Genomic DNA, 13852 nt, shown 5'->3' on the forward strand with positions numbered 1-13852 from the left:
CGAGCAAGTAGAATACAGAAGAAGAAGAAGAAACTTATATTGCTTAGAAGCCGAAGCTTATCGCACACCTAACTACCCGACTACAACCTCCACCGACTAACCCGAAAGCAAAAACGAAGTACAAAAACTAACTACCGCGGCTACAAGAACTGCGTACATAATAAAACAAAAACAGCGCACGAAGAGGGCGCGAATAACAAGTGGTACAGGTAAGCAGAATCTAAGCGACAACAAAGAAACCTCCCCGTAGTAAAAGTAAGAACCCCAAACTTCTCCGTCAACTGCATTAGCGAGCACAATCCTAAACGTAGTGTTCAATCGAAACGATATCATTACCAACGTTCCCGGTGTCATATCTGTGGACGAACCTTAACAGGACTGGGAAACCACGCGCACGAAGGCAGGAGAGGCCAACCGCAACAGCGTCAGGTGTGAAAGCGAGGGGGGGTGGGTCGAGTGTGGGTCCTCGGGCTTCTGGTTGTCAGGCAGCGAGGAATTGAGGAGTGGTGACCGGTTGGTCAAGTAAGGAGTGGGTGGGGTCGTCGGTCCCTGGAGCAACGGCTAAAGACTGTGCCCGAGTCGTGTTTGAAGTGGTGTCCTCTGGAGGGGACATGCAAAAAGGGTTGAGCCGAAGGCTCAGTATGTATGGGGGTCGCAATCGAAAGTGCCGACCGTGTTGTGTTGAGGGTGGTCTCGGAGACCGGTTGGGTTGGGGTGAGGGGAGCGGGCCGCCTCGGGTAAAAGTGGGTGGCCTGGTTAAGGCCGATAAAGAGGGGTAAGGTCACGGGACCTCGGGTAAAAAATTTGACGATAGTTTCGCGACCGAGAGGTCGCTAACTTCGCGGGCTGTCGAGCGCTTTGGCAGTAGGTTCTCGCTGACTGGAGATTACTGACAGTGTGCGTACCCAACGTGTGGGATCACTCGTGCGATGAGTGAAAGTAAGGAGGGGCGAAGGCGGCTTTCGAGAGTAGCCGCTGGTTTGGCGAGGGGTGAACGGTGGACGCATCCCGTGAGGGCACCGAACGAGCAAAGAATGGGGGTGTCGAGCGAGGGAAGTTCAGGGACCGAAGCAATTCGAGAATCAGTATAACTCCATCTCGGGGGGAAGAAATCCTACCGCGAGCCAGAGGCGAGCGGGTAGAATACAGAGGTTGCATAAGGAAAGAAGAGAAGAAGGAAAACAGACAAAAACACAAGACAACACCCCCTTATATATCCATCCATAATCCAACGATGACTAATACCTTCGCGTAACAGAAACCAAAAGAACATAATAGAAATTCCCATTACAAATCCTAACTCCACTGCACAATACCTCCTTCCCTCGTTCCAATTTATCACCTAGCCAGAATTACCTAATTGCCGTTACAGACCACGCCCCCCTCTAAGGCCTACCTCCTGGTAGGCTTAGGCTTCCCTGGATAACGCTCATGGAATCGTTTAACAATATCAGGTGAATGCTCAAGGTCCGATAGTGGTTGCCAGGAGGCTTCATCATATCCTCTATATCGTACCAAATACTCAAACCTTCCTCTTCGTTTCCTCGAATCCAAAATATTTTCGGCTTCCCATTCTTCTTCTCCTTCGATCTCAACCGGAGGTGGTGGTAACTGTTGTTGTCCCGGTAAGGGATCATTCGCATCAGGTGACAGTAATGAAACATGAAATACTGGGTGAATTTTCATTGACCGGGGAAGTTCCAACTCGTAAGCGTAGGGATTAACAATGCGCTTAACACTATAAGGTCCAATACGTTTCCAGTCGAATTTCTTGGAAGGTCGTTTGGTTAGAATATGACGAGTCGATAGGAAAACTTTATCTCCTAAATGGTACCGAGGAGCTGGAGTTCGATTCTTGTTGGCTGATTCTTCTTGTATCCTTTGCGCTCGAAACATCTCTTCTCTTAGGAAATCTATTACATCCTTCATTTCTCTTGCAATACGGTTCGCTTGATCCTCAGCTGTTGTTCGACCATGTTCCAAAGGGCCAAAAGTCATTCTTGGATTTCTTCCCGAATTGGCATAGAACGGGGAGACCTTTGTTGTTTCGGAAGCATGGTTGTTTGTCGCAAATTCGGCCATTGGTAGCATTCGAGCCCAATCATCTTGTTGGTAGGAAACATAACTTCGGAGGTACTGTTCCATTACGGCATTGATTCTTTCCGTTTGTCCATCTGTTTGGGGGTGAAATGCAGTAGAGAATTTTGGTGATATTTCCAACCGATTACAAAGCGACTTCCAGAATTCTGCAACGAACTGTGTTCCTCGATCAGATACAATGGTATCTGGTAGTCCATGCAGCTTCCAAACATGATCGATATATAGCTTCGCTACTTCCTTTGAATCTGCCTCTTTGGTCGTTGGTATTAGATGCCGCATTTTGGTTAGTCTATCCACCACGACCAAAATCGGATTATACCCATCACTCTCAGGAAGATCAGTCACAAAATCCATCGAGACATCTGTCCAGGGTCCATCGGGAATTGGCATGGGGCGAAGTACTCCATAAGGTGCATTGTGTGATGCCTTGCTACAGGTGCACACATTGCAATTCCTAATATACTGATCGACGAACTTCCGCATCTGTGGCCAATAGTATTCTCGACTTAGAAGCTCTAGAGTCTTCGCTCTACCCGGATGTCCTGCAGATGGTTTATCATGGTATTCTTTTAAAAGCCTTAGTCGAAGGTCATCGTCGTCTGGTACATATAGCATGCCTCGATAAAGCAGCCGACCGTTGTTATCTTCCGTACATTCGGCAAGCGAGATTTTATTTGAGTGACGTATGCCATTCCGAAGCATATTGAGGACCTTGTTTGGAAAACTATCTACTTGGTAAGCTTTTGAAAATAACTCCTCTACAGTGGACGCTCCTTCAGCGGATTCATTTCATAAAGAACCCGCGAACAAACTTAGCTTAATATCCAAATTTTTTCGCTTCAGAATCACTTGACTCTGATGCGTCAACCTTTCATCCCCCTCTTTAGGTAGGTCACCTGACCTCCTAGTCAATGCATCTGGTTTTGTTCCTTGTTTTCCTGGCCGAAATTGTATAACGAAATCGAAGCGTGAAAGAAATTCAGACCAACGGGCTTGTCGACGATTTAACAATTTTGTTGTCATAAAATATTCAAGATTCCGATGGTCGCTAAGAACTTCAATTGGAAATTGAGCTCCCTCCAGGTGATGTCGCCATTCTTCGAAACATCGTATAATTGCTAAAAGTTCTTTATCATAGATTTCGTAGTTGCATTCTGCAGGAGAATGTTTCTTGGAAAAGAAAGCGACTGGATGTAGGATTCCTTCGTTGTCACGTTGAGATAGGATTCCTGCTGAAACATAGTCGGATGCATCGGTTTCTATTACAATTTTTCGATCCGGATTAAAATGAGTTAGTATTGGTGCCGTTGTAAACATTTTTTTTAAAGTTTGAAATGCTTCCTCCCTTTCATTCGTCCATTCAAATTTAACGTTTTTCTTTGTTAAAGCTGTAAGTGGAGCAACAATTTTTGAATATCCTAGAATAAATCGTCGATAGAAATTTGCAAATCCTAAAAATACTTGAACATCACGAAGGTTTGTCGGTGTGGTCCATTCCAAAACATCGACAACTTTCTTTGGGTCCATTCTATTCCCATCCGGAGTAAGGATTAGACCAAGGTATTTTGTTTCCTGAACCATAAATTCACATTTTTCAGGTTTAAGGTGAACATGATTCTTATCAAGTACCTTTAGAACCCTTTGAATATGTTCTTTATGTTCTGATAGGGTCTCGGAATAGATAAGGATATCGTCTAAATATGCCGTTACGAATTGATCGAGGTAGGGACGTAGAATATCATTGATCCAATGCTGAAATATGGCAGGGGCATTAGCTAATCCAAACGGCATTACTGTATATTCGAAATGTCCATATCGAGTCCGGAACGCCGTTTTCCATTCGTCTCCTTCTGCTATCCTGATTTGATTATATCCCCATCGTAAGTCCAACTTAGTATAGTACTGTGCCCTTGATAACTTAGCCAGGGTTTCTTTCAACAATGGTAATGGATATCGATTTTTGATTGTAATCGCATTTAGGCCTCGATAGTCAACACAGAGTCTAAGGGTTCCATCGCTTTTCTTCACAAATAGTATGGGTGCTCCCGCTGGTGATTCACTGGCTCGAATAAATCCTTTGGGTAAATTTTCATCAAGATATTCTCGTAGTGCTTTTAACTCAATTTGAGATAATCCATATATGGGTCCATATGTAATGGCAGCTATGTATTTCGGCTAGGTGATGAACTGGGATGAGGGAAGGAGGTATCGTGCAGTGGAATTAGGATTTGTAATGGGGATTTCTGTTATGTTCTTTGGGTTTCTGTTACGCGAAGGTATTAGTCATTGTTGGATTATGGATGGATATATAAGGGGGCGTTGTCTCGTGCTTTTGTCTGTTTTCCTTCTTCTCTTTCTTCCTTACGCAACCTCTGTATTTATTCCACGAATACTATTCTCTGTCCGCACTACGTCATAGGGCTCCAACCGGTTTATCATACCAGGCAGAGCCACCCCATAGTCCATAGTCAAAGCATACCTTTACATCTACGTTCACGTCTACGTCACTACCTAGGTTGTATTCCTTGGCACCACAGTCTATTGCCTACAGTCCCCGTGATACGTAGGTTGCGTCCTCTATCGCCAACCAATACAACACCATAGCCTACAATGTCGGAACATGTCCATGTCGATTATCAACAACTCAACGATAACCTCCAAAGATTTTTTGAAGCGCATCCACAGGTCGATCATGTTGTCGGAGCTGAAGCTTATGCGCTTCTTCAACAGTGTCAAAATGGTCTTACTCAATATGCAACGGATTTACAAGAGGTAGAAGCGGAGGCTGAGAGGGCAAGAAGAATGTTTGAACGAGATCTTACTGCTGCCCGAGCTCAACAAACTGCTGTTCAGATTGTGGCCCCTGACGAAGAACCTATTGGAAATAATGCTCCACCTGTACCCCCAGCACCACCAGTTACCGGTACCACCTATCGGTCGGAGAAACTCCCAGACCCCGACGTGTTCAGGGGGGATCGTGACCGGGAAAGGCTACACTTATTCAAGCAACAAATGAAACTTAAGCTATTAGGAAATGCCGATCGCTATCCTACACTACAGTCTAAGTTATCGTACGCGTTCAGCAGATTGGAAGGTGCTGCTGCCAATCAGTTTTTACAGTACATGGGAGAAGAAGGTATTGCCTTACCTTCTATGACACGGTTTTATGAGATTCTGGATACAGCTTTTGGAGACCCCGATCGAATGCGTACAGCTAGAAGAAATCTTCGGAACATCAGACAACGCACTCGAACCTTTGCCGATTATTTTGCTGAGTTTCAACGGTATGCTGCTGAGTCGGGTATGGATGAAGTCTCTCGGATTGAGGCTTTGATGGAAGGAATTAATGGGGAACTGGACGAATCGATGATACACCATGAGACTCCTGCAACGGTAGATGGTTGTGCAACACTCTTGCAACGATTGGATAACCGACGACGGGCGGCGGAAGCTAAGCGAGGTAGTAAAAAACCTTGGACTACTACTGCGACCCCGGCTCCGCGCCCTCCACCAACAAATCCTGTTCCTGCTCCCCGTCCTGCTGCCCCTGCTGCCAACCCACCTGCTACTGAGAATCACCCCTCATTCCGTCCTGGAGGTGATGTACCCATGGACCTGTCTGGAGGACGTCGTCGCCCTACCCCTGCCGAAAGAAACGCCCGATTAGCTGAGGGCCGATGTTTCTATTGCGGAGGTGTCGGGCATATGGTTAGAAATTGCCCCCAAGCGAGGGCAACTGGAAATCAACCAAGGAGGCCTGTGATGAGAGGAGCGGCGTTGACAGTGGAAGAAAATGATGGAAGCGATAATGAGTCGGCAAAAGATTTGTCCCTGCACTAAGTGGCTTAGCCCAGGGACCGTTTAAGGATTTTTCTAAGATGTGTATTTCTGGTTTTTCGGTATCAGAGGAGGAAATGGATGGAAATCAACTTGTAGTAACTTGTTCGATTTCACAGAATAAAAATTCGTTTATACCTACCTACGCCCTTATTGATACCGGAGCATCAGGATATGCTTTCATTGATGAATCCTTTGCACGCCACAACAATCTTACAATGACCCCCCTTAAAATACCTCGCCATGTAGACGTTATAGACGGAAGGCCTATTAAGTCAGGAAAAATTACCCATATTGTCGATGTCTCGCTAGACATTCATGGTCATCGGGAGACGGCGCCATGTTTTGTAACGAAGTTAGGACACTATCCGATTGTGATGGGGACACCTTGGATGCGACGACATGATGTTACGATTCGACCAAAAGAAAATCTACTTGTTTTTGACTCTCGAAGCTGTTGTCAACACTGTTCACTCAGTGGAACTGCAGTTATTGTTCATGGTATCTCGATCCCCTTACCGGAACACCATACAGTCATCGTTTCAGCAACCGAGAAATCCACTATCGATATCGAACAATTAGTACCGAAAGAATTTCACCATCGTCTTCATATGTTCAAAGAATATGATGCTTCAATTCTCCCACCACATCGACCATCCCATGACATCGAGATAGTATTAGAGGAAGGCAAACGACCACCATATGGACCTATATATGGATTATCTCAAATTGAGTTAAAAGCACTACGAGAATATCTTGATGAAAATTTACCCAAAGGATTTATTCGAGCCAGTGAATCACCAGCGGGAGCACCCATACTGTTTGTGAAGAAAAGCGATGGAACCCTTCGACTTTGTGTTGACTATCGAGGCCTAAATGCGATTACAATCAAAAATCGATATCCATTACCATTGTTGAAAGAAACCCTGGCTAAGTTATCAAGAGCACGATACTATACTAAGTTGGATTTACGATGGGGATATAATCAAATCAGGATAGCGGAGGGAGATGAATGGAAAACAGCATTCCGGACTCGATATGGACATTTCGAATATACAGTAATGCCGTTTGGATTAGCTAATGCCCCTGCTACATTTCAGCATTGGATCAATGATATTCTACGTCCCTACCTCGATCAATTCGTAACAGCATACTTAGACGATATCCTTATCTATTCCGAGACCCTATCAGAACATAAAGAACATATTCAAAAGGTTCTAAAGGTACTTGATGAAAATCATGTTCACCTTAAACCTGAAAAATGTGAATTTATGGTTCAGGAAACAAAATATCTTGGTTTAATCCTTACTCCGAATGGGAATAGAATGGATCCAAAGAAAGTTATCGATGTTTTGGAATGGACTACACCGACAAACCTTCGTGATGTTCAAGTATTCCTAGGATTTGCAAATTTCTACCGACGGTTTATTTTGGGATATTCGAAAATTGTTGCCCCGCTTACAGCCTTGACAAAGAAAAACGTTAAATTTGAATGGACGGATGAAAGGGAGGAAGCATTTCAGACTTTGAAAAAGATGTTTACAACGGCACCGATACTAGCTCATTTTAATCCAGATCGAAAAATTGTGATAGAAACTGATGCATCCGACTATGTTTCAGCAGGAATCCTATCTCAACGTGACAACGAAGGAATTCTACATCCAGTTGCTTTCTTTTCCAAGAAACACTCTCCCGCAGAATGCAACTACGAAATCTATGACAAAGAGCTTTTAGCAATTATACGATGTTTTGAAGAATGGCGACATCATCTGGAGGGAGCTCAATTTCCAATTGAAGTTCTTAGCGACCATCGGAATCTTGAGTATTTTATGACAACAAAATTGTTAAATCGTCGACAAGCCCGTTGGTCCGAATTTCTTTCACGCTTCGATTTCGTTATACAATTTCGGCCAGGAAAACAAGGAACAAAACCAGATGCATTGACTAGGAGGTCAGGTGACCTACCTAAAGAGGGGGATGAACGGTTAACGCATCAGAGTCAAGTGATTCTGAAGCGAAAAAATTTGGATACCAAGCTAAGTTTGTTCGCGGGTTCTTTGTCAAATGAATCCGCTGAAGGAGCGTCCACTGTAGAGGAGTTATTTTCAAAAGCTTACCAAGTGGATAGTTTCCCAAACAAGGTTCTCAATATGCTTCGGAATGGCATACGCCACTCAAACAAAATCTCACTTGCCGAATGTATGGAAGATAACAACGGTCGGCTGCTTTATCGAGGCATGCTATATGTACCAGACGATGATGACCTTCGACTAAGGCTTTTAAAAGAATATCATGACAAACCATCTGCAGGACATCCGGGTAGAGCGAAGACTCTGGAGCTCCTAAGTCGAGAATATTACTGGCCACAGATGCGGAAGTTTGTCGATCAGTATATTAGGAATTGCAATGTGTGCACCCGTAGCAAGGCATCACACAATGCACCTTATGGAGTACTTCGCCCCATGCCAATTCCCGATGGACCCTGGACAGATGTCTCGATGGACTTTGTAACTGATCTTCCTGAGAGTGATGGGTATAATGCGATTTTGGTCGTGGTGGATAGACTAACCAAAATGCGGCATCTGATACCAACGACAAAGGAGGCGGACTCACAGGAAGTAGCAAGGCTATATATTGATAACGTCTGGAAGCTACATGGATTACCCGACACTATGGTATCCGATCGAGGAACACAGTTCGTCGCGGAATTCTGGAGGTCCCTTTGTGATCGATTGGAAATCTCGCCAAAGTTCTCTACTGCATTCCACCCCCAAACAGATGGACAGACAGAAAGAATTAATGCCATAATGGAACAATACCTCCGAAGCTATGTTTCCTATCAACAAGATGACTGGGTCCGATGGCTACCGATGGCTGAATTTGCAACCAACAACCACGTTTCCGAAACAACAAAAGTTTCCCCCTTTTATGCTAATTCGGGAAGGAATCCTAGGATAACATTTGGGCCTTTGGAACATGGTCGAACGACGGCGGAGGATCAAGCGAACCGTATTGCAAGGGAAATGAAGGATGTGGTGGACTTCCTAAGAGAAGAAATGTTCCGGGCGCAAAGGATACAAGAAGAATCAGCCAATAGGAATCGAACTCCAGCTCCTCGATATTATTTAGGAGATAAGGTTTTTCTCTCGACCCGTCATATTCTAACAAAGCGACCCTCTAAGAAATTCGATTGGAAACGTATTGGACCTTATAGCGTTAAACGAATCGTTAATCCCTATGCTTACGAGTTGGAACTTCCCCGGTCGATGAAAATTCATCCAGTATTTCATGTTTCGTTATTGTCACCTGAAGCGAATGATCCTTTACCAGGACAACAACGATTACCACCACCTCCGGTTGAAATCGAAGGGGAGGAAGAATGGGAAGTCGAAGATATTTTGGATTCGAGGAAACGAAGAGGAAGATTTGAATATTTGGTACGATATATGGGATATGACGAAGCCTCCTGGCAACCGCTATCGGACCTTGAACATTCACCTGAAATTATTAGACGATTCCATAAGCGTTATCCAGAGAAGCCTAAGCCTACCAGGAGGTAGGCCTTAGAGGGGGGCGTGGTCTGTAATGGCAGCTATGTATTTCGGCTAGGTGATGAACTGGGATGAGGGAAGGAGGTATCGTGCAGTGGAATTAGGATTTGTAATGGGGATTTCTGTTATGTTCTTTGGGTTTCTGTTACGCGAAGGTATTAGTCATTGTTGGATTATGGATGGATATATAAGGGGGCGTTGTCTCGTGCTTTTGTCTGTTTTCCTTCTTCTCTTTCTTCCTTACGCAACCTCTGTATTTATTCCACGAATACTATTCTCTGTCCGCACTACGTCATAGGGCTCCAACCGGTTTATCATACCAGGCAGAGCCACCCCATAGTCCATAGTCAAAGCATACCTTTACATCTACGTTCACGTCTACGTCACTACCTAGGTTGTATTCCTTGGCACCACAGTCTATTGCCTACAGTCCCCGTGATACCATATGGTGGTTTTTTGCCTTCCTCCAATACTATCTCGATGTCATGGGATGGTCGATGTGGTGGGAGAATTGAAGCATCGTATTCTTTAAACATATGGAGACGATGGTGAAATTCTTTCGGTACTAATTGTTCAATATCGATAGTGGGTTTCTCAGTTGCTGAAACGATAATTGTATGGTGTTCCGGTAAGGGAATCGAGATACCATGAACAATAACTGCAGTTCCACTGAGTGAACAGTGTTGACAACAGCTTTGAGAGTCAAAAACAAGTAGATTTTCTTTCGGTCGAATCGTAACATCATGTCGTCGCATCCAAGGTATCCCCATCACAATTGGATAGTGTCCTAACTTCGTTACAAAATATGGCGCCGTCTCCTGATGGCCATGAATGTCTACCGAGACATCGACAATATGGGTAATTTTTCCTGACTTAATAGGTCTTCCGTCTATAACGTCTACATGGCGAGGTATTTTGAGGGGGGTCATTGTAAGATTGTTGTGGCGTGCAAAAGATTCATCAATGAAAGCATATCCTGATGCTCCGGTATCAATAAGAGCGTAGGTAGGTATAAACGAATTTTTATTCTGTGAAATCGAACAAGTTACTACAAGTTGATTTTCATCCATTTCCTCCTCTGATACCGAGAAACCAGAAATACACATCCTAGAAAAATCCTTAAATGGTCCCTGGGCTAAGCCACTTAGTGCAGGGACAAATCTTTTGCCGACTCGTTATCGCTTCCGTCATTTTCTTCCACTGTCAACGCCGCTCCTCTCATCACAGGCCTCCTTGGTTGATTTCCAGTTGCCCTCGCTTGAGGACAATCCCTAACCATATGTCCAACACCTCCGCAATAGAAACATCGGCCCTCAACTAAGCGGGCATTTCTTTCGGTAGGGGAGGGGCGACGACGTCCTCCAGATAGATCCATTGGTACATCACCTCCCGGGTGGGATGAGGGATGACTTTCAGTAACAGGTGCATTGGCGACTGGGGCGACAGCGTGGGGAGTGGAAACAGGACTTGCTGGTGGAGGACGAGGGGCCGGAGTAGTAGTAGTAGTCCAAGGTTTTTTACTTCCTCGCTTAGCTTCTGCTGCTCGGCGACGATTATCCAACCGTTGCAGAAGTGTCGCACAAGCATTTACCGTTGCGGGAGTGTCATGGTGTATCATTGATTCATCGAGTTCCGCATTAATACCTTCCATCAAAGCCTCAATCCGAGAGACTTCATCCATACCCGACTCAGCAGCATATCGTTGAAACTCAGCAAAATAATCGGCGAACGTTCGATTTCGTTGACGGATGTTCCTAAGATTCCTCCTAGCCGTACGCATCCGATCGGGGTCCCCAAAAGCAGTATCCAAAATCTCATAAAATCGTAGCATAGAGGGCAAAGCAATGCCTTCTTCACCGACGTATTGTAAAAACTGATTAGCGGCAACGCCTTCCAATCTGCTGAATGCATAGGATAGTTTAGACTGTAGTGTGGGATAGCGATCGGCATTTCCCAATAATTTAATCTTCATTTGTTGCTTGAACAGGTGTAGTCTTTCTCGATCACGATCCCCCTTAAATACTTCAGGATCTGGGAGCTTCTCCGACTGATAGGTAGTATCTGTAGCGGGTGGTACTGGGGGTGCAGGTGGAACATTGTCTTCGACGGGTGCTTGCACAGGGGCGACGGTCTCAACAGGAGCCTGTTGAGCTCGGGCAGCAGCAAGATCTTGCTCAAACCTTCTCCTCGCCCTCTCGGCCTCCGCTTCTACCTCCTGTAAATCCGTTGCATATTGAGCAAGACCATGTCGGCACTGTTGGAGAAGTGCATAGGCTTCAGTTCCAACAGTATCATCGACCTGTGGATGCGCTCGAAAAAGGGCTTGGATACTATCGCTGAGTTGTTGATAATCAATAGATGCATGTTCCGACATTGTAAACTATGATATTGTATTGGTTGGCGATAGAGGACGCAACCTACGTATCACGAGGACCGTCGGCGATAGACTGTGGTGCCAAGGAATACAACCTCGGTAGTAACGTAGACGTGGACGTAGACGTAAAGGTATACTTTGACTATGGACTATGAGGTGGCTCTACCTGGTATGATAAACCGGTTGGAGCCCTATGACGTAGTACGGACAAAGAATAGTATTCGTAGAATAAATACAGAAGAAGAAGAAGAAGAAACTTATATTGCTTAGAAGCCGAAGCTTATCGCACACCTAACTACCCGACTACAACCTCCACCGACTAACCCGAAAGCAAAAAACAAAGTACAAGAACTAACTACCGCAGCTATGAGAACTACGTACACGATAAGAAAAACAGCGCATGAAGAGGGCGCGAATAACAAGTGGTACAGGTAAGCAGAATCTAAGCGACAACAAAGAAACCTCCCCGTAGTAAGAGTGAACCCCAAGCTTCTCCGTCAACTACATAAGCGAGCACAATCCTATACATAGTATTCAATCGAAACGATATCATTACCAACGTTCCCGGTGTCGTATCTGTGGACGAACCTTAACAGGACTGGGAAACCATGCGCACGAAGGCAGGAAAGGCCAACCGCAATAGCGTCAGGGTGGAAGCGAGGGGGGGTTGTTCAAGAGTGGGTCCTCGGGCATCTGGTTGTCAGGCAGCGAGGAATTAAGGAGTGGTGACCGGATGGTCAAGTAAGGAGTGGGTGGGGTCGTCGGTCCCTGGAGCAACGGCTAAAGACTGTGCCCGAGTCGTATTTGAAGTGGTGTCCTCTGGAGGGGACATGCAAAAAGGGTTGAGCCGAAGGCTCAGTATATATGGGGGTCGCAATCGAAAGTGCCGACCGTATTGTATTGAGGGTGGTCTCGGAGACCGGTTGAGTTGGAGTGAGGGGAGCGGGCCGCCTCGGGTAAAAGTGGGTGGCCTGGTTAAGGCCGATAAAGAGGGGTAAGGTCACGGGACCTCGGGTAAAAAATTTGACGATAGTTTCGCGACCGAGAGGTCGCTAACTTCGCGGGCTGTCGAGCGCTTTGGCAGTAGGTTCTCGCTGACTGGAGATTACTGATAGTGTGCGTACCCGACGTGTGGGATCACTCGTGCGATGAGTGAAAATAAGGAGGGGCGAAGGCGGCTTTCGAGAGTAGCCGCTGGTTTGGCGAGGGGTGAACGGTGGACGCGTCCCGTGAGGGCACCGAACGAGCAAAGAATGGGGGGTGTCGAGCGAGGGAAGTTCAGGGACCGAAGCAATTCGAGAATCAGTATAACTCCATCTCGGGGGGAAAGAAATCCTATCGCGAGCCAGAGGCGAGCGAGTAGAATACAGAAGAAGAAGAAGAAACTTATATTGCTTTGAAGTACAAGACTTATCGCACGCCGACCCGACCGCCTAAAACACGAACCAAACAAAAGAACGAAAGGAAAGAAAACAACAAACACGAACAAACAAACAAGAACAAAAGCGAACACGAACGAACATCAACAAGAATAAGGAGATTCCAGAACGACACCCAACCAGAAACAACCCAACGACAAGGAGAAATAACATATCTCAGCGAACTCGGGCGCTGGATCCATCAAAACAAAGTAAAAACCAAAGTTAAAAAGGTAAAAGGAAACCGCCCTTTCCTAATCCCGTCCCTAATCATTTTCTTCCATCCCCGCTTCTAGGTCCACCTCCGCTTCCGCCGACTCGTACCACTTCGAGAGTTGAGAGTTTTTTGCAAATTGTAAGATAAGGTCCGTTTTCAAGTTTGTAAACATCCAGTTTTCCCAGGTCATCGCTCCGGGGATCCTTTCTATCAGGGGGGCACGGATTCGAGCCCACGCTGGGCATTCCATAAGTGTGTGTTTCGCTGAGTTTTCCATACCACACTGGCATGGTTCGGGGTCTGTATATACCGCGTGTTTATCGATTCGGGTAGTTTGGCACCGGATTCGAAAAAC

General features: G+C 45.6%; 5 protein-coding genes across 5 annotated transcripts; 2 read left to right on the top strand and 3 right to left on the bottom strand.

Annotated features, from left to right (window-relative positions):
• Window positions 1-1392: 1392 nt before the first annotated feature.
• H6S33_008389 (uncharacterized protein) lies at window positions 1393-3891 on the bottom strand (the record flags this gene model as incomplete). Its single annotated transcript, XM_044839732.1, has 2 exons — window positions 1393-2858; window positions 2913-3891. 2 exons carry the CDS (start codon window positions 3889-3891, stop codon window positions 1393-1395), a joined length of 2445 nt encoding a protein of 814 aa, XP_044687934.1.
• An 819-nt stretch (window positions 3892-4710) lies between these two features.
• Window positions 4711-5940, top strand: H6S33_008390 (uncharacterized protein; the record flags this gene model as incomplete). The annotated part of the gene is made up of 1 exon (XM_044839733.1): window positions 4711-5940. One exon carries the CDS (start codon window positions 4711-4713, stop codon window positions 5938-5940), a length of 1230 nt encoding a protein of 409 aa, XP_044687935.1.
• A 215-nt stretch (window positions 5941-6155) lies between these two features.
• On the top strand, window positions 6156-9497 carry H6S33_008391 (uncharacterized protein; the record flags this gene model as incomplete). The annotated part of the gene is made up of 1 exon (XM_044839734.1): window positions 6156-9497. One exon carries the CDS (start codon window positions 6156-6158, stop codon window positions 9495-9497), a length of 3342 nt encoding a protein of 1113 aa, XP_044687936.1.
• A 377-nt stretch (window positions 9498-9874) lies between these two features.
• Window positions 9875-10558, bottom strand: H6S33_008392 (uncharacterized protein; the record flags this gene model as incomplete). Its single annotated transcript, XM_044839735.1, has 1 exon — window positions 9875-10558. The coding sequence occupies one exon, from the start codon at window positions 10556-10558 to the stop codon at window positions 9875-9877; it is 684 nt and encodes a 227-aa protein (XP_044687937.1).
• Window positions 10559-10632: 74 nt separating this feature from the next.
• On the bottom strand, window positions 10633-11862 carry H6S33_008393 (uncharacterized protein; the record flags this gene model as incomplete). The annotated part of the gene is made up of 1 exon (XM_044839736.1): window positions 10633-11862. One exon carries the CDS (start codon window positions 11860-11862, stop codon window positions 10633-10635), a length of 1230 nt encoding a protein of 409 aa, XP_044687938.1.
• Window positions 11863-13852: the final 1990 nt, after the last annotated feature.

Source organism: Morchella sextelata (assembly GCF_020137385.1).
Source record: "Morchella sextelata strain SCLS chromosome Unknown scls_26, whole genome shotgun sequence".
Classification (NCBI taxonomy): domain Eukaryota; kingdom Fungi; phylum Ascomycota; class Pezizomycetes; order Pezizales; family Morchellaceae; genus Morchella; species Morchella sextelata.